Source organism: Bombus affinis, chromosome 2 (assembly GCF_024516045.1).
Source record: "Bombus affinis isolate iyBomAffi1 chromosome 2, iyBomAffi1.2, whole genome shotgun sequence".
NCBI lineage: Eukaryota > Metazoa > Arthropoda > Insecta > Hymenoptera > Apidae > Bombus > Bombus affinis.
Window position 1 is genome coordinate 11,472,315 of NC_066345.1, and position 24,299 is coordinate 11,496,613.

A 24,299-nucleotide genomic window follows, 5' to 3' on the forward strand; every position below is an offset into this window, starting at 1 on the left:
GGGGCTACGTGCAAACGAAAGTTCTAGCAGGACGATAGAATGGTATGTAAGTAAGATAAACAGCGGCAGATAAATGGGCCATAACCGGCACGGCGCGGCGCATACCATTCTCAACTGTAGTTCGTATCTACGGTGCACCATGCTTCGTTAAAATCAATGTATAGCCGCTGTGAAATTTCTAAGTCATATAGACCGAACATATCATGGACTGTTCGATGTTGTAGAAGATTGACACCGTAATTTATTCTACCATCTATTGTAATCTACATGTTATAGCATACGAATTTCACGTTTGTTAAAATCAATATCTCGACGATGCTTGTGCACAGCACTGCGTAGAATTTGAGTTCAATCGACTATTATGGGTAGTCGAAAGCTATAGAAGATCGACACCATAGTCTACCTTACTATAAGCCGTTCAATGGTGACTTTTCAGACAGGAAATTGGTGTCTATAGAGAAGAGGATTCGAAGCAGTTTCTGTCGGATGACTATTCTTGGATCTCAATTCACAGGCAATCCAATGAATACTCCTTTGAGTATTTCTTCTTCATTGTACTCGTCTTATGCTGTATTTGACAAGATTCTTCGCTACACGTCCATCAATTTATTTGTACATCGAGTTCAAATTATCATCGAGTTGAAATTAAATTAATCGATGATAGAACTTGTTTCTTAGCGTAGCATTCTTTGCCAGATTATTTATTTATTCTCAAACATCAATTAAGCGAACACGAATCTACTCGCAGCATTTCAGCAAAATCAGCGTGCAGCGGTTCGTTTATAATAACTTACAAAAAATAACTTGCAAAAAATTTCACATTGCTGCGAATTTCGTTATTAGAATTGATATTCTACATATGAATGATAAGTATTCGATGATTATTCCATTAAATCATATAGTACAGCAACAAGATTCTAAATTGACTTTTTCTAAATTCCTAGGATCTATGGAATACGCTTTGATGTGAAACTCTTTGTCTGTAATAAATGGCTACAAAAAGTATCTTTACATTTACTAAAGCATTTACATACTAATTAATTGAGATGCAAGTATGTTAAATTTGATACCATTTAACAGTAACAAAAACCAGTACGTGACATATAGGAAAACCATTAGAACTCAACAAAATATCGAGCCAATACAATCCTACGAAAGCATCGACGAGTCGTAGCATCACCGAATGATCGATCACCTCGAGATCGGCCCCTTTTCTCAATAAATTGATAGATTTTCACGCTCGAACTCGTCGGGTCGATATTTCACTCTCTTCTCAGCGGAAGTCTCGTCGCGACCTATCCACCCGTAGACTCTTCATTCTTCTCAGCAACTGCGTTTCGTCGCGTTCGTTTCCGACGTGTCCGCACAATTCTCGCGACCGGAACCACCGCATCGTTTCTCGAGAAACGTGACCGACGTTGGCAGCCGACAAATTGCACCGAAGCTTTTTCCTCAACACTTATCTCAAAATCCTCTCCAACGGTGGAGAAAAGAGCGAGGAAAAAACAGAAGAGCGGTGGGAAGATCAAATCATCGTGTAACCAGCAATCGACTGGGATAGTTAGAAGGGTTGATAAGGGATGAAAGAGCTGCGGGAAGAGGTTAATATCCGGCAATTTACCGATGTCCAGTGAAACTGATTTCGAGGCGGCGGGAATTACTTTGTGGCGCTGCCTTATGATGGGGCACTTAAGTGAAGATTTGTGAGATACAGATTTAAAAAAAAAATGCATATAACGTGCAGTTTTTTCCTGAGAAGTAATATCAGGTGATGAGTAAAAGTCAGTCTATCAAATCTTTGTTAGCATTTTCTCTACTCGCTGGCTCAGTTCAAGTATCTCGAATATTTATTTCTCTGTCTAACCACACACGGTGACGTCGTACAGAGATCATTTATTCTCCTTTTCATTTCGTCAGCTACTGCGCTGACATTTAACAAAGAACAGAGTATTTGTGTAACTCGAAAAATTTTTCTTCGGATAAGCGTGGTCAGAAATTTGTTTTTCAAGCAAGTCGTAATTACGAATGGATTTCACCGAAAAAGACAAAGAACATCCAGTACAATAGTTTGTAATATAAAAGAATTATATAGATAATAAGAGATATATTAGTGGATGCGTCAGCCTTTTTGTTTTATTTAAATATATACGTTTGTTGTACCAGAATGAACGAATTCTAGCAATAGATGTATAGTAAAGTGAATTAACCACAAACGTACCTAGAAAGGTTCGTTGTTATAGTCGAGATAATTCTTAAATCTATAGTTCAAAACCGAACATTTGGATCTTGGTCTAGTTTCTAAACTGCCAATTTTTATTTTTACGAGTGTGCGTAATATATAAAATTAGATCAAATTTCCGAAGAAAGCTTTTCGTTAGAAAGTTTGCTCGTAAAACGAAATCTCTACTTACATTCCATTTGTTCAGTTTCATTTGTAAGAAATATCCGCAGTCTGCTAATAATTTACGTATTCTACATTGAATATTCTGTAATATACAGTATAATATTCTATAAAGCGTGATTTAAATAATTGATAGCCTGCAGTGGATTTCCAGTGAATCTATAAATATATCTTATAATATTTGATTTAGTGTAGTTAATAAATAGTAATAGATAATATAGTCATTGCATAAGGAGTATAGCGACGAATACGTATGTTTGCCAGTAGATAAGGAATATATACAGAACAGAGAGAGAGAGAGAGAGATAATGGGCCAGGAATGAAATAGAAGTAGAGTAACAGCCAGGTCAATTGTTGTATCTGTGAAGACATAATCGAACGAATGCTTATGAGACTTATCCTGAGTGAAAATCCCCTTGGTAGCGAATGTAGTAGAACTACCACAAGTTCGGAACTTCCCTTCCATCTACGATCCCTCAGTTATGTTCTCTGTGGTTCCATGGAGCACGTTCTCGATTTCTTCGACTTCGAACCCCCTTTTTCGTTCGTCCGCGGTGACCTGCCTCCAGGGTGCAGTACTCACCGTTTATGCCGCTACAGGAAAGTCTTGCTTCTCATCGTGACTCGAGAATTGAAGTCGGTTCCTGGTATATATGTATGTATATAGAAGTCAGCTCCTCGTGCTACTTACTCCTTGGAGGACGAGGTGGTTTCACGATGGGGTGGTTCGAATAGAGCGAGAGTAAAGCCACGTTTTCTTATGGAATATTTCAATCCTACAGAATGGATCGTGTTTCGATTCGGAATATATTAAATTCGCTTTCTGTGGGGCGTCGGGTTTTACGCTGTGGTTTAAATTGAGTGACTGTATTGTGCTTTGAATACCTGCTGATTGCGTTACTTTGAAAGGGGAAGATTATGCGCGATTTCGATTGTTCTATTTGTCGATTGGAAATTGTGAGAAATTAAAACAGGAAATAAAAGAGAGAAACAAGTGGAAGAATCGAACTCAATTACAACAACATAAAATGAACTAATAAATTACAAATCGAAATCAAGAAACCATACCATGATATGAACAAACTCTGCAATCAAAAAGCTATACGATTTTGCCTTGAATTGCCCAAATTATTTCTCCCTAAACTAAAAGTAACGGTAATGATGGAAAACAAAGCACAGAAATGGTAAAATATCATATAACGGAAATGATAGAGTAATTTTACTAACTAAAAAAGATATTCGAGATTCTGGATCATGGTGGCTATTGCTCGTTCACCGTTGCGAGAGTCTCTTTTGTTCGGCGACATTAACGCTCGCGATAGAAGCCGCGCCGGGACCGACAAATTCTACGGGGTCATTATCGATTAAGCCTGTGCAAATAGTCAAGTAATTCGACTAGCCGATCAAATGCCGTAATCCAATAACTCGAGCCACTGGTGTATACGAAAATGCGTCGATCGGGAGCCGCGGAGTTGCCAACCGAATTACCGTTGCGCGGAATTGCTACCGTTTCGATGTCGAGAGAGCGGCTGCAGAGCGAGAGAGAGAGAGAGAGAGAATGCTCGACAAAAGATCGAATTAACCTCGGTGTGCCTAAATTGTCGACTAGCTGGAATTACCGCGTTGGACCAAGGGAACCAGTCATTTTCGGCTCGATCGTGGATTATCACCGCAAGTCAAGCGCTTTCCAGGCTCTGAACCCGAAAACATCCGCCCTAGGGCTTCGATGGGTTTCACTGGGGGGTTTCACCTCTCGATGACGAATTTCCATCCAATAGTTGCTTAACGTATCGTATTTCGTGGATTCCGCAGTGTCGAGAGGTATCGAAGAGTAAATTTAAATGGAATTTTATTTTGTTTGGAGAACAGACAGAATATTTGCTTAAGAGGGGGAATTTTTACGGTGTGAACTATTTTTGTAATAGAGCTGTCATCATCTTTTTTTCAATATAATAGAATACGATGGAATTCTACAATAAAATTTATAAGCAGAATTGCTCCTTTTCTGTTGCTTTACATCTGCTAATCTCGATATATTATATTATTCTGTGTTACAGTTAATATCGCAAGATTTGGAAATTAAATAAAAATTCTTTCGCGGAAATTAGCCAAAGAATGGTCACTGTGAAATATTTCATTGAGAAATAAATACAAAATTCCCAAAGTCGAATTACCGTTCCAAACACAAAGCGCTCAAACTTCCACTTGCAGCATCCAAAACGCACCATTCACGTATACACATCTCCACTATAAAATATCTCACATATTCAAAATAAAGCTAAAAATACCCTATACCATTCCGAACATACCGAGAGAGAGAGAGAGAGAAATTAATGAGGTTTTGATCTACGAGTATCGCGTGTAGTTGCAGCAAAATCGCCAGATTTATTCCACCATTCTGCATCGAAATCCAGAGAACGCTGTAGTCGTTGGAAAGAAGTCCAGCCAGGGTTTTATCGCACCTGGCGCCGCCGAGCTGTGGACTCGCGTGCGTTGCCATCGTTTGCAGGATCCTGCAGCTAGAAGCTCGCAACCAGTCGGCGTACGTTTTCTGTCGAACAGCTATCGACACTAGATAAAAAAGAGAGAGAGAGAAAAAGAAAGAAAGAATGGAGGGAAAAGCACGAGTACTGGTCTAACGAAAAAACGGATACAGCGGGTGGATTCGAGGATGGGTGGGTATGCTCGCGGTACTTCCGGTAATTTGCCAGGAGAGCATTGTTGGCGAAACTTTTTTACATCCGAAGAGTGGAAAAACTTTCGTAATTCCGCCGGCGATACCGTTCGTGAGTGGAGGACGAAAGACGATGCTTGTTAAAAGCGTTTCTCGATCGCGTTTTATGCGCCCTTCAATCGAGAATAGATGCTGCCATGTCGATTTTACTACCATTTTTACCGTAATCTACGAGTTTGCTCCGAGTTGTAAGGTGTGCGCTTCCATTTATTCAAGGATATTATATTAACTGTTACTTCTCTCATTTCCACGTATCCAGCAATCTCATTAAATCAACAAGTGACACTTCGAAATTCGTGCATCACAAGCATAAGAACTTTACAGAGTTTAGCATCAAGTGGAACTCCTCGAGTTCCCTAAATTCGAAACATTACAATTGCTCCGCGGCTGCAAACTCTACTACAAGGCCAGTACTCCCAAACTACTCCCAAAGGACCTTGAATACCAATTAGAGATAAAGCGGTTTGTAACTATGAACACGCGCTATCTGCGCGAAAAATGAAAAGATAATCCGTTTAACCTGATGCATTCTGAAAATTCAACTTGCAGCGATAAACAACCGCTTCTACCAGTTTTTCCACGAGTACGATTCCCAAGAGCGAGGGGTTAAGCATCGCAGAAACGTTCTTGCCGCGGTTTTAAAGGCGAACGAATTGCGTATCGCGTTTCGTGACGGTAACAGTATATCTTTGCGCGGAAGTTCGTTCACCCTCGCGCGTATGCGCGCCTCGGCCTCTTTCAGACGCAGAAAACAACGCGTGCCAATGTGATGCGGCTGATAGAAGCGGGAATTCGCGTACGGGACGCTCGTAAAAACCGCGGACAACGATGAGACTGGAATAATACGGTTTCGGACCAACCGCAGTAAACGCAGAATAGAAACGAGAAATAGAGACTTTACGGCGGTACCCGTTGTGCTCACTGTCCATCGACATTCGTGCCAAACGACTTTGGGAAGCTCGCAAGCCCGGTGGGATTGCGAATACGCTTATTATCGTGGTTCCGCATATGGAGATTTTCAGCTGCATGTTTTATTTCGCTTTTATTCATTGGTTTACCTTCGTTATTGGTTATAGAGAATTTATTGGATGCTGAGCACGATTGAAGCTGAGATATTCGAGTGATTTTGATCGGTTTTCGAGTACATGAAAATTGCTCTCTAACTATGAACTATTAAAAGTTTCAAGCTTTTCAATATGCTCCACTTACTTTACGGTTATTCGAGCTGTAATATATCGTGATATGGTATATTATACAGCTTATTATATAGAATTTTTCAAATTTATTTATGACACATTTAAACGCTTGGGAAAATTTTGCGAATACTATTTTGTTTGTTTAATCCAATTCCGCGATACTACAACTATGCGCAATAATCCTGGTAACGTTATACATTTATGAAATCGAGGAACCGTATACACTAGCTCTGATAATAATCAGTTAAAGCAGATCGTGCTTGATAGAGTATACTGAGAAATATAATTTTATTATTTACATTTTACGGCTTTTTACATTTGACATTCGATATCTCGTATAGTTTTGCATATTGCATAGGATCTCTACGCTCTTTTACATTTTAACCTCCCATAAATAGTTAAACGCTTAATAATCACTTTGATCCTCGTCCTCTTGACGAAAGAGGATTCCCTCGGCACGCTCTGTATCATCGTGTTTACCATTTACAACGAACCAGGAAAAGGGATATAGGGAGTGGACGATTAATCATTCGAATTATCCAATGATGCACACGTGTGTGGCGTAGAAGTGAGGCCACGGCAAGCGTATTTTCCATGTGCATGCTTTCTCGTTAGAGCCACGAGAATTTCTCGGGCCGGGACACGATGCTAATGGATCCTAATCGGTACTTTCCGCGCGGAACGTTTTGCCCCGTGTAACCTGAGCGGAGAATGTCGTCACCGTGCAACGAGGCTGGCCCCTTGCAGTTGCGTGCGTTGCAAAGCTAAAACAACCTCGTGGAATCCAGACTCCGTCTGTTTCAGCCAGCGTCAATTGCTCGAAATTAAGCTGGATTCGTCGTTCGTCAACCTCAGTTTAATGTAAAGAATTTTGAAAGAGACACGTAAAGTTTGGTATCGAGGAAATGTTCACCCTGCTATCGACTATAAAACAGTGTATCGCAAATGTAGGATAGAATTGTTCGATACATTATAGCTTTCTATAATAATAAGAAGGGAACAAATACGGCTAGATTTTGATGCAATGTGCAAGGCGACGGATACCATGAGCAGCGTGTCTTTTTGATTTTTCATAGAGCATCAACAAAGAAATGTAACGATAGCAGAGGTTTCCGCGCGAAACCGCAGGAAATTTGGAAAAATAATTTTTGGCAAACTTGTCGGACGGCTACTTCCTCTGGGATTTCGATGATTTTGAAATATGTTGTAAAGTTTAACATTTTAAATGAGCTTAGTTTTCCAGTTATACGTAAAAACATACGGTTGCTCGGTCTTTGTTTTCAAGCTGGGTTTAGAAATCAAAAATATACAGGGTGGTTGGTAACTGGTGGTACAAGCGGAAAGGGGGTGATGCTACGCGAAAAAAGAAGTCGAAAATATAGAATAAAAATTTTTCGTTTGAGGCTTTGTTTTCGAGAAAATCGACTTTGAATTTTCGCTCGGTACGCGTGCACTTTATCACGTCTCGGTATAACGGATCTCACTATGGATCGTTGTCTCGATGGATACTATCGCAGTTTAAGTTTGTTTTTGCCGTAACGGAAAATTAGGAATACATAATGAAATAATATGAAGTAATCATAAAGTTTATTATTACAAAAATTGCTGAAAATGTTGCCCATTCTGCCGAACACATACTTCTGCTCTTCTAATTAAATTTCTATGAACGCTTTCTAACGCATTCGATTGTTTTAAAGTATGACAGGCTACAATAATCTTTTCTTTCAATACAATTCAATGTCGATTTTCTCGAGAACAAAGCCTCAAACGAAAAATTTTTATTCTATATTTTCGACTTCTTTTTTCGCGTAGAATCGCCCCCTTTCCGCTTGTACCACCAGTTACCAACCCTTCTGTATATTGTATTCAATTTTCCATCTACAAGTTACTAGATTATATATCATCTCCTAATGAATTAATTCGTTGAGTGCCATAACCGTTTATGTAAGAATTAAAGTATTTAACTCTTAACTGCTATTGCGAGACCCTACATTACTCTACTTCTTTATCCTATCTTAGACGAGACTCCCCTGGTTGTCCTAATGTCGTTCTCATAACGTACAATGAACCTTATAATAGCAATTTATAATCTCAGATTGGAATCATTCGTTACGATTAAGGGTCAAATATTCAATGATATTTCATTGACCAAAGTATAAATTGAAACAACGAAGAGTAAGAAGCCTGAGATTCACACATGTTGGCAAAGCGTATCACAAATTCCTTGAATGTCAGGGTAAATAGCGAAGAAACCTTTTGATGCTTGCAATTAGTCAAGTCCAGACGTGCAAACCATTCTCGTTTTACCGACCATCCGCAGCAGCCATCATATTCTATCAAGCTCTGTAGACCCACTTATGTACGCCACTTCAGCAAACCAGTTTAAGAAACTCCAGTTTAGACATAATTCATACTCAACACTGCCGTCTTCCATTAATTTGAGAGGCGGATAGCCGACGGTGAAGCTCGGTTCCAACCTCTATAAATAACCTGGCAACTCCTATTTCTTTTTCTGTAACATTGCTTCGCGGAAAGCCAAAGAAAATCGCCAGACCTCGAACAACAACAGGCTGTACTATACATCTTCAGACAAATATGCACATTCGACGAAGATTCTATCGAATCTGGCAACCCGTGTTAAAATTGGTCTAGCGAATTTTTATCTTTTCAGGAGGAGACTAAGAATGAGAATGATAAGAATGTTAAGGGGAAAAAGAAGTAAAAAAACAAAATTAGAATGTAAAAGTGCAACAAATAAAGACAGAAATATTTAAAAGATAAGTAGATAGTATGCACACATATGTCGTAAGAATGTAATGTCGTAATGTGATATAAAAATACACGATGATTCTTAGAAAATTCTAGTTTCGGCTGTTTTGTAAGCTTGCAATTTGCTGTTCAACCTAATTATTTATCTGATATAACTATGTAACAACTCTCCTCGCCCTTCCCATCGCTTAACTTTTCACTTATTAAATATATTAGTTTCACGGTAGAGAAAGTTAAGGATGCCCATAACGACGAACACGGAAACAACAGGACGTCTAATAAAGGCGGTCCTCGAGAAGCAATTTTAGATTACGGAGGGACGCCATTGTCGCCTATCGACAGCCGATTAAATTACATCGAGTATTGCTTGGAACGTGGCGTAGAGCGAGGGTGCGTCGTAGATCGCGTCGAGTTACCGCCTCATATAACAACGCCTCCGTACTTTTCGTGCGGATAATCGAATTACTCTTCAGCCAGTTTGCCCTGATATCAATCCCCCGTTCGCCATTTCCTTTTTCGTTTTCTCGTTTCTACGAATCTATATCCCGAGCCGGGCTTGACTCTCTTACCATCTCGATGAAACACCTCGTTTCCGGCAGGCTGACTCGCCTCTAAACGCATCAATAGAAACGAAGCCGCGTCGATTTTACGCGCGTTCGCCTTCCAGGGGTGATATTAAATCGGGAAATATACATACATTTGGCGGAGCTTCTGTTTGGCTGAGTTTGCGCATGAATTCCCGATTGAATTCGAGAGGGTGGCAAACGGGTGGCAAAGGAAAATGATGCTTCCATACAGTCCGGGTAGTTTCTTTCAAAGTTCTACGATTTGAAACTTTTATTTCATCGGAATGTATTTTGCGGCTCGCATTGAATTTTTATCCAGGTTATATCTGCAATATTAATCTTCTATCGGTGAATTATACTATAGAATAAGTGAGAAATTGCGAGAAGATAGATAACTGAATCAGCGTACTGAAACAAGAAGAAAAATTCGTACAACATATGCTTGATACGATCTTGTTTTCTAGTTACGGCTTATTTTGCGTGATGTTAGACATTGCTTAGATCAACGATTTTTTAAAATCTCTCGTTTATTGAACGTCAGTTGGCAATGTTGAAACTCTTCATCAACACAACGATCAAAGTTGCAGACGAATTCGTGTAAGTTGTTCGAACAAGTTCGACTGTCTACGCGATGCATTCACATGCTTCTATCGAAGCTGGACCTGTTCGCTTCGAGCAATTTCTCTGAAGACAGGGAAGCAACTGTTACAACACAAATGTTTATTTGAACTTTTCGTCTTATTTTAATGTGCTGAATCAGCCCCTGCCATATTTATGTTGTCGACGTCCTGGGTGGAATTTCCTCCTTGAGTCTCTCGTGGAAAGAATTTCTACGTTTATTAAAAATATTTGTTTCAAATAATTAACTTCGTCGACGATTATACGTTGCGATTATACTTGCTGAAAATCACGGTAGTTTCTTTAGTAGTTCAATGTTTAATTAAAACTTCTAGTTAATAACGTATGACATTCGAATAATTCTGTGGACTCTATTGAATTTCTTTGAAAGCAATTTCTATTTTTATCCAAAAACGTGTTGAACATTGCACTTTAATAAATGGTTGTACAATATAGCAGAGACATTGATAAACATTCCAGAATTTGTTGGATTTTTTGGAAGCCCAAAACAGTAAGGAAATTGCGTTTGGCCATAAACGACCCAGTTCGCCAACAGAGGGTTAATATTGGCATGCGTTTGTCAGAGCGCAGGCAGAAATATTGTTACCCCTTTTATGACGTGTTATGTGTTTCGTATTAGTACTTTGTTGTTTAATATTTCGCCATGCTTTTTACAATCACGATTCCCTTTTACAATAGCTAAATAAAAAATGGAAAAAATCGCAAATTCCAACGTAACAATATTCTATACAGAACATTGGAATAAGTAAATGCTGAAAACTAAACTACCGACGAAACTGTTTATAAAAATAATTGCAGATAATTACAAATAATTGCAAAAATATAAAAATAAAACAGTCCAGAGAATAAACATTCGAATATGCCAATCCACAGGCCTCGACGTATTACTTATCGGTAGATACGTTCTTCGGACGATCTTACCCTACAGAAAGACGCATGGTGAATGTGTTAGAAACGCACGAACGCGTTCCGTGGCAGAGAAGAACGGACCAGAAGAAAATTTCCCGTTCGCTGGTTACTTCGCTCGGTAATTATTGACAAGGGGCTGCAAAGTTAACGAGAAACGCGAGTAAGCCGGCGGAAACTCTTACCGGAGATTTACAAGGATGTTGATGCAACCCAGAAGGCAGGTATTTCGTTGATGTACCACCTTAAGTAATCATACTATCGAGGTCGATTTTGTTAACTAAAGCGTTGAATTCCGTGACGAACACGTTGAATAATTCCAATCGTACATTGTAAGTACATGCTCATTGTAAGTACATGGCTATTCATCGTTGGCGCTCGAAGGTCAGTTGTTCTTCGAACTTCTTGCCGCGTGATGATCAAAGTTTGAAGTTCGTTATGGGTCACGTAGAATTTTCTAACGTTTCGTTGTTCGTATTTTTTCATTGGTTATTTTGAGTAGAATAATCGGGCGACTTTCGAACTTCTTGAATAATGGTCACAGTATAAATGCTATGGTACTACTATCAAACAAGCTGTTTATAATAATTGGTAATTCTTCTTTTTCCTCGTTAATATCGGAGAAGATAATAAACTACAAATTATTTTTCTCGAAATTCATTAGGTCGAGTGTTACTAAATACAAATTATGTATAATATTCCTGCATTTTTTTATTCGGTACACTGTCACGGTAATAGAGTGGTTACTAAAAGATCGTTCGTCAACAGGTTGACATTAATTTATTATTTATTGAAATCAGCAATTGTCAAACTACAGAGATTTCGAATTCCGCCTTCTAAACAATCAAACAGCAAAAGATTAAGATTCGATTCAAAATACCTGCCAGTTCGTTCATGGAAATACCCAAACACAGTAATCGAATACCTCGGTCCTTCCTCTCTTTAAAATAATTCTTCGTTAAAAATTGCACGTGAAGAGGAATAGCTGGAGGCAGCGAACAGCGAAAGGGAGAAAGCAAACGGCTCGACTCGAGGTAATATCAAGGTAATATCAATTACGGGTAGAAAGCAGGAGCGATCGATCATCGACGATAATAAAGAGCTTCCGCCATGGTGGAACGCCGGCAGAAAAGCGAGCGCGTGTCCCATTTAACGAATATTCGTATCATAACGCGTCAACCAATACGCTTTAACGATTCTTCTTCGTTCAAACTATTTCGAAGATACTTTGAGAATTCGAATTTCCCGCGTTTGTCTACCGCTTGATCGCGATACGGTTATCGTAAATTCGTATTAAGTATATCCACCAGGTCCAGCCGATGGAAACGTGGAATTTGGGTCAGATGGCATCCACTAATAAGCCTGCAACGTTAATAGGCTTACTCGCCAGGTACAGCCACACCGTGATGCACGATAGGATGAGGTTCCGTATCTCTCGAACCAGATTAGTGGCCTATTCGAAAGCTTACACGTGAACCACGCGCATGGATCTTTCTGGATATGAAGCTGAATCTCGAGCTTTTACGGGTTACCTGCTTCTCTTTAATCGAGTTTAAGTCGCATCGCAGCCTTCTATCAAACTCGTGGCGCCATGGAGATTCTCTTATTGATTCTCCTGTGCGTATACCGCTTTTGATACACTTAAATTGTGGTATACTTTTGCGCCTGTGTTTAATTCTTGCGTGGATATAAATACGAGGAATTAAGTTAGCGATCGAAGTCCAATTTATGATATTGGTGAATTTTATTAATGAATTAGCGAATGATAAAAGTGTCAAAGTGTAGAAATTATGAATTATGGATGTTTATCGTACAGTGTTGTAATTGTCGACGTTTACAGGCGATCCGCTCTTCTTTCATAGAGTTTAAATCACGCTGCTGGTGTTTGACGACTGATTTTCATTTGGATTAATGGAGAATAGAGTTAGTTGGAGAAAATATCTCGGCAGTAATTAATACTCGGTGGTAATTCAATCGAGCAGAAGGCAAAGGTATTCATTTGTGGCTTGAAATCTTTAGAACATAATGATAAATTATTTAACTGACGATTTTAACGGATGTCCAACGTTTACGTTCAGAGTTCCGAATATTAGTGGATTGGAGGGCTTGTTTGAGATAAAATTAGTGAGGATTGTACGAGTACTTTAGCTACCTTCTTGGTAATGCTACCTATTCATAGAAACACGCGGTGCAAGTGTAATGTTACAGTAGTAGTTGTCTAGTTTCATGTAATTCTGCATTTAACATAGAACGCTTACCAGGAAGATTAAAGGACGCGCTAGTAAAACGTGTAGCAGATGTGCAACTAAGTGTGATGTTATACAAGTTTCGGAAACAATCGTACGAAACGTTTTAAACTATTCAAACGTTAGAAAAAATTATTTAATTTTTTCAATGAAATGGCGTTGAAAGATACTTAATGTTAATTTATTTTCTATAAGCATCACCCACGACTTTATCGTCTAAATTACCAAATGCAAACTGTAACGAAGTACTTCAAAACCAAATTTTATGAAATAGAATATTTTGCGTTGAATTTAATTTATTCAAATAAAATTTCAATAAAATTAAAAAAAAAAAAAATAGATATAGACGCGTGTCCAATATTTTATGCGTTGAAGTCCTAAATCCTTGGATTGTAGAGAACCAAAAATCTACCGAATTGTAAATGTTATCGCTTAATCGCGTATTCTATTTATGGTATTGATGTGTTCGAATTTGGAAGTGAGAGTGTTCACACAATGAAACTTTAATGATGTGATAAAACACGGTGGTGTATGGAAGTTGATAAAACTCAAGAGCTCAATGCAGTTTACGTAATCGTTAAAAATTTTGTATAGAAAAATTGCATCTGCGACAGATCGTCTGATAACGAGTGGCTAAAAGTTAAATTCAGTTATCATTGATTTATAATCGTGGCCTTTTATTTTTAACGGTTGACCAGTTTTGTAAGATAGATATCGTAGAAATTAAGGCTGCATTCTTCCAAGCTGGCTGCAATGTTTGACTAAAGAAGATTGCCAGATTAATGAGCCATATTTCATGCGAAGAAGGAAGAGTGATTTATATCGTAGGATTACAGTTCTCGAGTCTCTGTCAGTGCAGCTGCGTTTCAAGAATCCAAGAATTCGGGATGAAATGGTTACAATGTTTGTAATGTGAGCGTATTATTAATTGTTAGCGTATTACCAATAATAACTCCAAGATTCTGAATTTTAGTTACGACGTTAAAGTTAATATTAAATAATTTACAAGTGTATTTTTTATACCATGCGGAAATCTTACTAAAACACATTTAGTTAGATCAAGTTCCATCAGACTATTTCTACACTCCAGGATTCCAGTCTTAAGACGTCTGATTGAAGATGAAGTATTGTTTCATGGATGAAAAGATAAATTCTATATATTAAAAAATCACTGTTTCATAAGTGAAACAAATTTTCGTACCAATATATTTCACATTATACGTTTTAAAAGCTATGGAAAGAGACTATCATTGGTAGGACTTCAACGTAGGATTAATACTCGTATTTTTACGTGATAGTAATGGCCTCTGATAGAAGCGTGTATCGAACGACGTCGCATAGAAGGGCGTTCTATAATTTCCCGGGCAAGAAGTGCCTCAAGTATTTCAAATATTCGAAGTTCACGACGCCCTGAATGCTGGCCGCGAAGTGTACGCCGCATACTTTCCGCGGCGTTTCTCCTTTCAAGGGAAAACTTGTGCGGAAAGTTCGCGGAGCTGCGGGGCCGAGTGCCGCACCGCACAAAAGATTCGATTTGAATTTCATACCGGCGATTATGGATGTAGATTTCGCCGGTGGCGATTCGATTCCATTCTGGACCGCTCGGAAGTCCGCACGATTCTCGCGTTTCCGTCTAATGGCGCGGAACTCGAGACGTCAAAGACTCGTTTCTTTTTTATTTTGAAATTTTTAAGTAATCGCAGTGTATAAATTATTGCATTGCGCCACGTAATTCTTGGTAAATATGATTTCTTTCTATTCTAAAAATTGAAATTAATCCAAGTATTTGAGTCAAGATTTCTTGGCATCCTGCTATCATATGTGTAGCGGCACATGAGTCAACGGAAGATTCGAATCGGAGGAGACTCATATTGTTGTGCCTTGGAGTGCCAACGTTATTTTGAATCGTCAACCGCAGTTACATTTGAACTTTTTACAATACAAATAGACGAACGTGCTCTCTAGGACGAATCATTATAGCGAGTCATACAGTCGAATAGCGAGCGTAGAGTTGAACAGTAGTATTGAGCGAGCGACGATTACGACCGGCATACACTATCTGTGTACTTGTATTTAAAGTGACTTTAATATACACTGACTATTACAATTTTATCACTCGTCTATTTAATAAACCAACATGTATAGTAATATACACCTCAGATGTATAATAAAAATGGGCAAAAATAGATATGCTTCCTACCTTTTAAAGAAACATTAATAGTTGTATCACTTATGATGAAATTTATGGTACGAAATTTATAATACGTATTTGTATAGAACAATGTTCTCTTGCTACATGTGACGAAGAGATAAAATGGAGAGATAGTAGGACTAGGCTATAAGAATGAAAGGAAACAATCGTCGGTTTTGGCATTTGTTCTATAACATTTATTACGTTGCTCTCTTGTTTCTCCTATCATGTAGAGAACCAAGAATTGTATTGGTGTAGAAGTCGGTTATCTACTATTTTCTATAAAATAATATTCTTCGTTTATTGCTACACAAAATTAATTACAATTCTCAAAATGTCTAAGTACACTGCTATGATTTTTAAACCTACGTATGTGACACTTTAACCAAGTGTCTCTCGAGCTACACTGCCGATGGGTTAACAAGAACCTTCGCATCTTAGAATCTCCTCGCCTATTAACCGATGTTAATTCTCGTAACTATAGGGTGCAAGGCCACGATGCATTATGCGGGGTGGAATTAGCACGTCGTCGGGCGCGAGACTTCGTCCGATAAACCATTGACCATCGACCCTTTCGCCACAAAGTCACAGTCGAGTCGAGAGTGATCGATAAACCGGACCTCCGGCATTACGAGGCAAACAGCGCGATATTACGCCACCGGTCACGTACATCAAGACGAGTTTTGTCGGGCAAATTGCGAACGGAAATAGGCGTGCTGTGTTTCACCGTTAAGCTCGAAACAGCGTCGCACAAACACAGAGAGAGAAAGAGAGAGAGAGAGGAGAGGAGAGGAGAGTTTTCCGTTCTCGACTCGTTCGTCGCGATTTAAAGTGTTTCGTGTCGCGAGACTGGGCACGAAAAATTTGTTATGTTCGTTCGTTTCATTTCATCGTCGACGACCGACATTAATGTAAAAACGGTGTATCCTCGCTGGCTGAACGGCTGACCAGAGTCGAACAACATGTTTCCGCGATAATTCTGGCGTATGGAATGCTGTATCGTGGATAAGCAGAAACTTCCGGCGGAATTGAGTGCTTCTAATCGATGGAAGATTTGTAATTCGGATGCAAAAGTTTATATATTTATGGGACATTGGAACAATGGTAGATAAAGAGTGCGTTTTATAGGTAAATATAAGTTATTTAAAACAAAGTTGTTGTTATAATATCGAGAAGTTGAGTCTATTTAGGTTCCGCTTCTTTAGTTGTGTTTCGTGAAGATATGAATTTGCATAGATATCAGCAATTCATATTCTTAACTAAATTTCTGTAGCACCTCGAGACTTGGAATTTATGCAGCCATATTTTAAAGTACTTTAAATTTTGTTTTATCTACTAGTCGCTGTTGAATTGTATTAGCGCACTGTTGATACCGAGTAACGTATCGAGGACAAGTACCTATTAATTTCTAGATTTTCGATTAAAGTGGGAAGCTACAATCAACTGTAATTTTGGTCTTCGTAATCAAATAAAATCCTGATCATAGTTAAGTAGAATTTAATCCATTTATCAACGTTAATCTCATTTGAGGATGATGATAGAATATCGGATAAAGGATTAAATCTCGTGGTACTGTTTGATCGATATATACCGTTATAGTGATGAACCTTTTAATACCAATCTTAATTACACGGAATTAAGTGTGTTGCAATAAATTAATTGTCTATAAAATTCAATAGATATTTCGTCCCTCGATGATAAAAATCCTTTAAAGTTTTAATTTCTTCGTCGCTGAATGAATCCAATTTTCTTTTACTACATGCCGTAAACTATTTTTCCATTCAGTCTCGTCTTTCCTATTTTCCATTACGTTTTCAACGAATTTTCCAACTCGAGGGGAATTTAATCCCTCAAGGAGATCTAAACATTATGAACTGATTTACATACTAAAGACTAAAAAGATCTGGCGATCCCGATGATCTTTTAAAGCATATCAGAAACGGATGGTCCCATCTATGCGATTGATGAAATCTGGATTAAGGGTGAAAAGGAGTACTTTGAAGACGAAAGGCTGAAAAGGGCGCATTTCTCAAAAGCTTCCAGTTACTCAGGCTTCGGTAACGATCGATCCCGATGAAGGAATTCTTTCATCGTTCTCCACGAAACGAATCTTCTCTGTCGGCCTCTTTGAGACACAGACGGATTATCGGTAATCGTAAAAATGCCGCGCGATTCATGCCAAGTGGAGCAATCCGGCCGCTTTTGTGCGACACAACTAACACGACGACATTATCTCGTCCACTGGTCTTCTTTATCCTCGTTACGCGAAGAAAAAATGGCTCGTTCCTCGAGCGGAACGCTCGATAACGAGGCGTTCGTGCTAAATATAGTGGAATTTTGAAAAAAAGAAAACTGGCCTCCATTGTTGAGATAAATTTATAAGAAATACGTATTATATTATATTATATTATACCTTTTATTTTATAAATTTATATATTATTGTAATGTTACCAAGGTTTTCGTCTAACTTGGTATACACAGTATGTAACAGAACGCATGAGAGTAGTTCGAGAGCTGATCGTAGAATTTAAAAACAATGAAAAATATTCCTATAAACATATGTTCCATCTGTCACATATTGAAAATGTTGAAATACTAAGGTTCGGACTTAAGTCTTCTCAACAAATTCGGGAAACATCAGGTTTGCCTCGAAATGCAAAGTGGTCACTCTGAACGTCTTCCGCAAAATCAAAACAGAAAATTCGTTATATCTCGTAAAAGAAGACAGATGGAACATATGTTTATAGAAACTTTTTTCATTGTTTTTTGATGATTGATTATCTCCGAAATGGGTCGTGTTCTGCTACACCCTGTATGTTGATGGTCCAGATATTGCAAGCAAACTAACGCTTATCGTTAGTAGCTATACTTTGTACTATATTAATTTTTAACAACGAATAAATTAATATCCATTATTGTGAACATGTCTAGCCACGAAAGATCTTACATTGATCGACTGTAACTGAAAATTTTCTATCTTGTTTCAGTCTGATTCGTCGAGATACTAGACCAGAGCCAGCAATCAGGTGTTCGACGTTGAGAGGCGCAACGCGATTGCCCTCGGCGCCGGATCATCGTAGCGAAGCTCGTTTGAGGACGGATCCAAAAGTTTTGGTCTTCGTAGAAACGCTATATTCCATGCTAGGCAAGAACATAGCTGAACTACTCGTCTCCAATCGAATCAAGTGAGTACGGCGAATCTTTCGTCTCAAACATCTGAAAATCTGGTAGATTGGAGATCACATCGGTGTGCGTAAAGATATTGAGAGTTTAAATTCACTCGCCTAGTTCAACTTCCAACAATTTCGAAATTGATCGAGTTCTAACTTAGTCTCTGTCATGGTACAAGATATAATCGATTCTTTGTAATAATAAATGTAGAAAAATGTCTGTTCTATAAAAGCTAGCGATAGATTGATTTACACCGCTATGATTCTTAGCCATTTGAAACATATTTCAGTTTTGCATGCAATCGGAGCTTCTATAACATCGATACTTTTTGATTAACAAGTAAATATCGGGGAAACAAGGGCAATATGGAGTAACTCCATTGAGACCGAACAATATTTTCCGATAGATAGTTTCCCCTAGTTATCGTGGTCGAAGTTTTTACTAGCAAAATTCATTGGTATTCGGTATGCCGAGTGAGATACCCTTGTTTTCCATCCGAGTAAAGGATCACAGACGCTTCGTCGCGGTTGGGAAAACTTTATCTCGTTAGCGTTTCGCACGAGAAACGAGGAAATTTTTCCCCCATGTTTCAGTAGAAAAGGATATTGTTCGTATCCTAATAGACTTCGTTATCTCTCTGATGGTGATCTCCATTATTTTCTTTCTTTTCTTTTTTTCTTTTTTTGTTTTTTACCTTTCCTTTCTCTGTGATAATTAAAGACACTCGCGCACGTATTTATCGTTTGCCAGTACATTATGTGACTATTATCGAGGATTGCGAGTTTGCGACAAACAGGGTACAGTTTATATCAAGAGAATGAGAAAAGTAGGGAATTTTACTGTTAACGAGCCTGGTTAAACTCGTTCTAGTTAATCGAGACAAAATGGCACGCTAAGTAGCCGCGTGCTTAAAGATCCTTGATCTTAACTCGATTTAATTCACGTTTAAGATGTTCTGCAGTCTGTTCGCGTGTTGTCTTGCCATTATTTAAACTCCTTCGTACTAGCGGCAACTTTAAACGACAGCAAGGTTGTACTTTAATTTTTATATTTATTTATCTGGTCATTTTGAGAATTAGTTGTGGATGTAATTACGTGGAGCAATAATACGTTATATGAAAGCACGTTATTATTACGCATTATATGATAGTTGACGCGATCAATCTTATCACAAGCTATAAAATTGAATTTATCTTTAGAATAAAATTGAAACGAAAAATCGGTACATATATATACTGATACTATATAGGTAGTTATCATACTAACAAGAACTAAATTATATTTCCTCCGATAAGAAATTTTTTAAGAAGAAAAACGAGTTTTGATCGGAAATAAACTAACGGGCGTAGCAGAACTTATTATTGATAGAATCGCCTCTTTTTTATACAAACAGAACTTCCGAATCTAAAAAAATCTGGATAAATTTCAATTGGAAGAAACTAAAAATAAAAGAAACCACCCCCTAAAAGTCGACCTCTATCAATCGCTCGCGGTGGTTCGGAAAAAAATTACAGAGAAGGTGCAGCAAGGGGTGAATTTAACGCCATGAAAGCCCTTAATACGAACCGAGTTAACAGAGGCCTTGAGCCAGAACCAGTTCACCAGATTCTTGGATAATCGTGCAATAACGACCGGCTAATGCAACATGATGGCTAGCCAAGCCTTGATGACATCAAGAAATTACCATGAACACGACCAGTTCGCTACACGAATACCGTAGATGGATTATTTAGCAGTTTTTTTTATTGGAAAACGTATTAAAACGAAATACATATCTAATGTATACTTAATAATATAAATATACCTAAATATTCGCAGAAGATATTCGATCGTCCGTATTAGAAATCTCGGACTACAATGAACTTACAATTTTCCTTCACATCCTAATCTCAATCTATGTAAATATTCAACTATACTTCGCTATGTATTGTAACTACGCGATTTCCTAAATTACACTAAAACATTAGCTGGTCATACGCTTTTCTTTCACGCCGCAGTCTCAGACATTCGATCCTTCTACGCATCACTAACAGTTACGACTTAATGATTTTAGTTAGTAATGAAGAACATAATTCTCTAAATTCAATCCAAAAGACACGAAGGAGTACTAAAAATATAACGAAATCACTGGCGAGATTTCCGTTCCTAATATTCTCGCCGCCCCTAAAGTACAAAAAATTACATAACATTAAAAGAACGCCGAAACTCTGCCAAAATAACAAATAGAGACAGATAGGGCTAACGATACACAACCACCCCTGCGTAGAGCTGGATGAAGCGTCATAGGTGGATAAAGTGACGGGGGCAGAGAGTATGACAGGGAGCATGGGAAGTTGCGTGGTCTCTGTGTATGTATGCACGTGTAGAATGGTGTGTTCGAGCGGGACGGATCGGTGGTGTAACGCGAACGGATGGCGTGACAAAGGGATGTGTAAGTCGGATGGCGTGAGATAGACACGTTCACCTCGTGTGTGTTTCGTGTGTGCGTTGCACACTGTCGTCTGCCTGTCATCCGATAATCGGAAAGCCAACCGGCGCACCTGTACACGTCCGACTAACACGCGCGCGAGAACCACCCCTCGCGCGGAGGTAGAGAGAGAGAAAGAGCCGGGGCCAGCCTCTCGTTTGCTTTATCCGGTGCAATTTCATAATCGATAATCGAGGCCGACGCGAGCAACCGTGCCGGCCAAGCGCTATCCACTCGCCGGACAACATTCAGCCGCGTTATAGACTGGCTAGGGAAATTTTGTTTTCGGAGATTGCCGACTGGACAGGGCACGCCTGTGTTTGACCAAGCAATTCGACCTCTCTCGCCGAAGACCCACTACGCATATAACCACCGAAAGGTCGTGTTTGCTGATATTGCGGTTGGAAAGGTTTTTGGTCGAGGGAGCATTCGTTTTTCTAGCCTTAATATTTTTTTCAGATTTTTATTGAAATCGTGTGTTTCTTGGCAGCGTATGTTTAAAAGGATTGAGCATAGACATAGAGATGCCAAGTAGAATGGATCTATGGTCAGGCAAGTTTATGTTACGTGTAATGGCAAAACATAATGAATAATTTGTATATTGAAATTTTGATGAAAGGGTTCATAAGACAACAGTAGAAACATTGTAATTATTTTATATGTTAATATTTTTATCTTTTTCCTGCGTTCTTATATATTCAAATATTTATTATCCAAGGGAACATAGATTATTTATAGAAACTTGACTTGAATAATGTGTTACCCGAAAAGCTCTTTCATTCATCAGTAATGTTTAATCACTACAGGTTCCCAAATCAATAATTTTGGTGTAAAATGTAATTTTGTATTTACTTGCAGGAATATTTAACGAGCTTAATTTACTCGTTCACAATAAATAATGCGGCTAAATTACAACCATGAATAGAAACTGTATCTACGCTACACATTGTACAACAAGATAATTTGATCGTATACACATGTCACGTACATAATTTATATCGGTGAATGTTGTATTCGAATGAAAGGAAGATACATTAAATACCCTTATGAGAGAGCAAATAATGTGTCATACCCTGCTACAATATTTCATTCGTGCTAATGGCAATCTTCAATTCTGATACAATATTCTATAGTAGGTCTTTTTAGACTGATTGTAGCTGTTACGTATAATATTTAACTATCGAATACTTGCAAATATAAAATTACATTTTACTTTAAAAGATATTAATTTTTCACTTTTACAACATTTTTTGATCACCTCGATGATCAAATTTTTCAAAATTATAGTCTTCTGTTTCTTTGACACCATATACATGAAAAAAGTAATATTTATATCGTCAATAAAAAAATTGTCTTTCCCATAAACTAGTCACTGGTTACGTACACAGCTCGATTTACAACTCTTCGCGATCGTAAAAGCGAGGCAAATAAGCAAAGAGTATCATGGCCCGAGCGTCGCGCAGAGCTCGAGTAGAATGATTCCGATCGTATCCAGACAACTCTATCCATCACGCGGGACGTTCGCCCAGCGCTGCCACGTACAACAATTCATCCATTACACCGATTACCCGTACCATTCCATAAACATTGGTTTCATCAAACGTAGTTATTAATCATTTTATCACGGCAGACCCCAAGGATGTGTCAGTAGTATCGTATGCAATAAAGAAAAAGAAATTCAATCCGTATGACACGGACTACCTCGAGACCGCCCTTCTCGTGCATAAACCATTCGATAAAACACGTGAAACAGAACGTAAGACAAAAACTGGCGGGGGATTTATCATTTATGCATTCCTCTTGTTTAAACAGCCGCATATCCTCCAATATATCAAACGCGTCATAGACAGTGGTGCACGCACTATTTCATCGATATGCTCGAAGCTATCCTGTTTCTTATCCGAAAACAATGTATCAGGTGATATCGATCGGGTCCATCCCTTCGTGCATCTCCACTCTAGTTCAGCCCCCTCTATCTCCCCTCCTGTCGTTTTGTCGTTATTTTTTAGCATCCCTCTCCCTGTACTAATGCAGTCTGCGCCGCGACACTCGTTACCCGTGACATCGACACGAGAGCGGACACAGGGTAAACGTTCCACGGCCCGTCGCCAGGGGGTGAAAACGCTGATCGACCATCTCTTTCGTACATTTTCCCCTTCCCTTTCTTTTTTTTTTTTTACCGTACGCACGCCGTCGCTTCATCCCTCGTCTCACGACAACGCTTCAATTTTTGTTCTTCGTGCTGTCCTTGATATACACCCTATGCGCCCCGAAGCTCGTTGGAAAACAGAAATGAACAGTGGCGTTTGTGAGCCGAGATGTAAAGTGAGAATGAAATGCAATGTCCAGGATCGGTTACAGGATCGTTTGTTTCCAACGTTGTGAAATCGTGTTCGTTAATAAACTGCTCACTTTTGCGCATTTATAGGGAATTTGAAAGTGCAGAATTGCACAAAATGCAGGTAATAGGAAAAAGTGTATAAAATATTCAAAGTATAGCGCCTTCTGTGATGCTTGTTAAGCAAACGAATTTTCTACCAAGATCTTACTTTTTTAATTACATTCTCAATGATATAAATCTGCATAAAAGTCCAAGTATGAAATAGCGCGGTTCTTAGGGGACGAATATACGTCATTATCATATAGTACTGATAGTTTAGTTGATTAATATATATATATTTTAATTGAGTTTTCATGGACAAGAAAATATTTTTTAAATATTAAATACATTTTTTCCGAATTGTGACGATCATAATTGAAATTGCAAATATAAAGTAGTAAAGGGATTATTTTTCAATCTCCCTAATATTTAGTTTCTCTAATCTCTAAATGCTATTATCTATTAAATAATAATAATAGTAATAAAGAAACTAAACCTAAGCCTAATGCTATTATATTTTTTGAAAACACCAACACACCCCTTAAAACATAGACGGTTTTACCAATTATCTGAAACACGTGACCGCAATTTTTACGTAATTTGGACAATAAATTTAGATTTTGTTTCACTCGA

The 24,299-nt window shown here is 38.4% G+C and overlaps 1 protein-coding gene across 4 annotated transcripts in view; it reads left to right on the forward strand.

Moving 5' to 3' along the window:
* The window catches only part of LOC126928917 (bifunctional heparan sulfate N-deacetylase/N-sulfotransferase), a 371,054-nt gene that overhangs the window by 297,338 nt on the left and 49,417 nt on the right, over positions 1 to 24,299 (forward strand). For all 4 annotated transcript variants that reach the window (XM_050744798.1, XM_050744799.1, XM_050744800.1 and 1 more), the window contains one exon: positions 18,636 to 18,833. In XM_050744798.1, the coding sequence (XP_050600755.1) occupies positions 18,636 to 18,833 (198 nt within the window). The remainder of the gene's footprint in view (positions 1 to 18,635; positions 18,834 to 24,299) is intronic.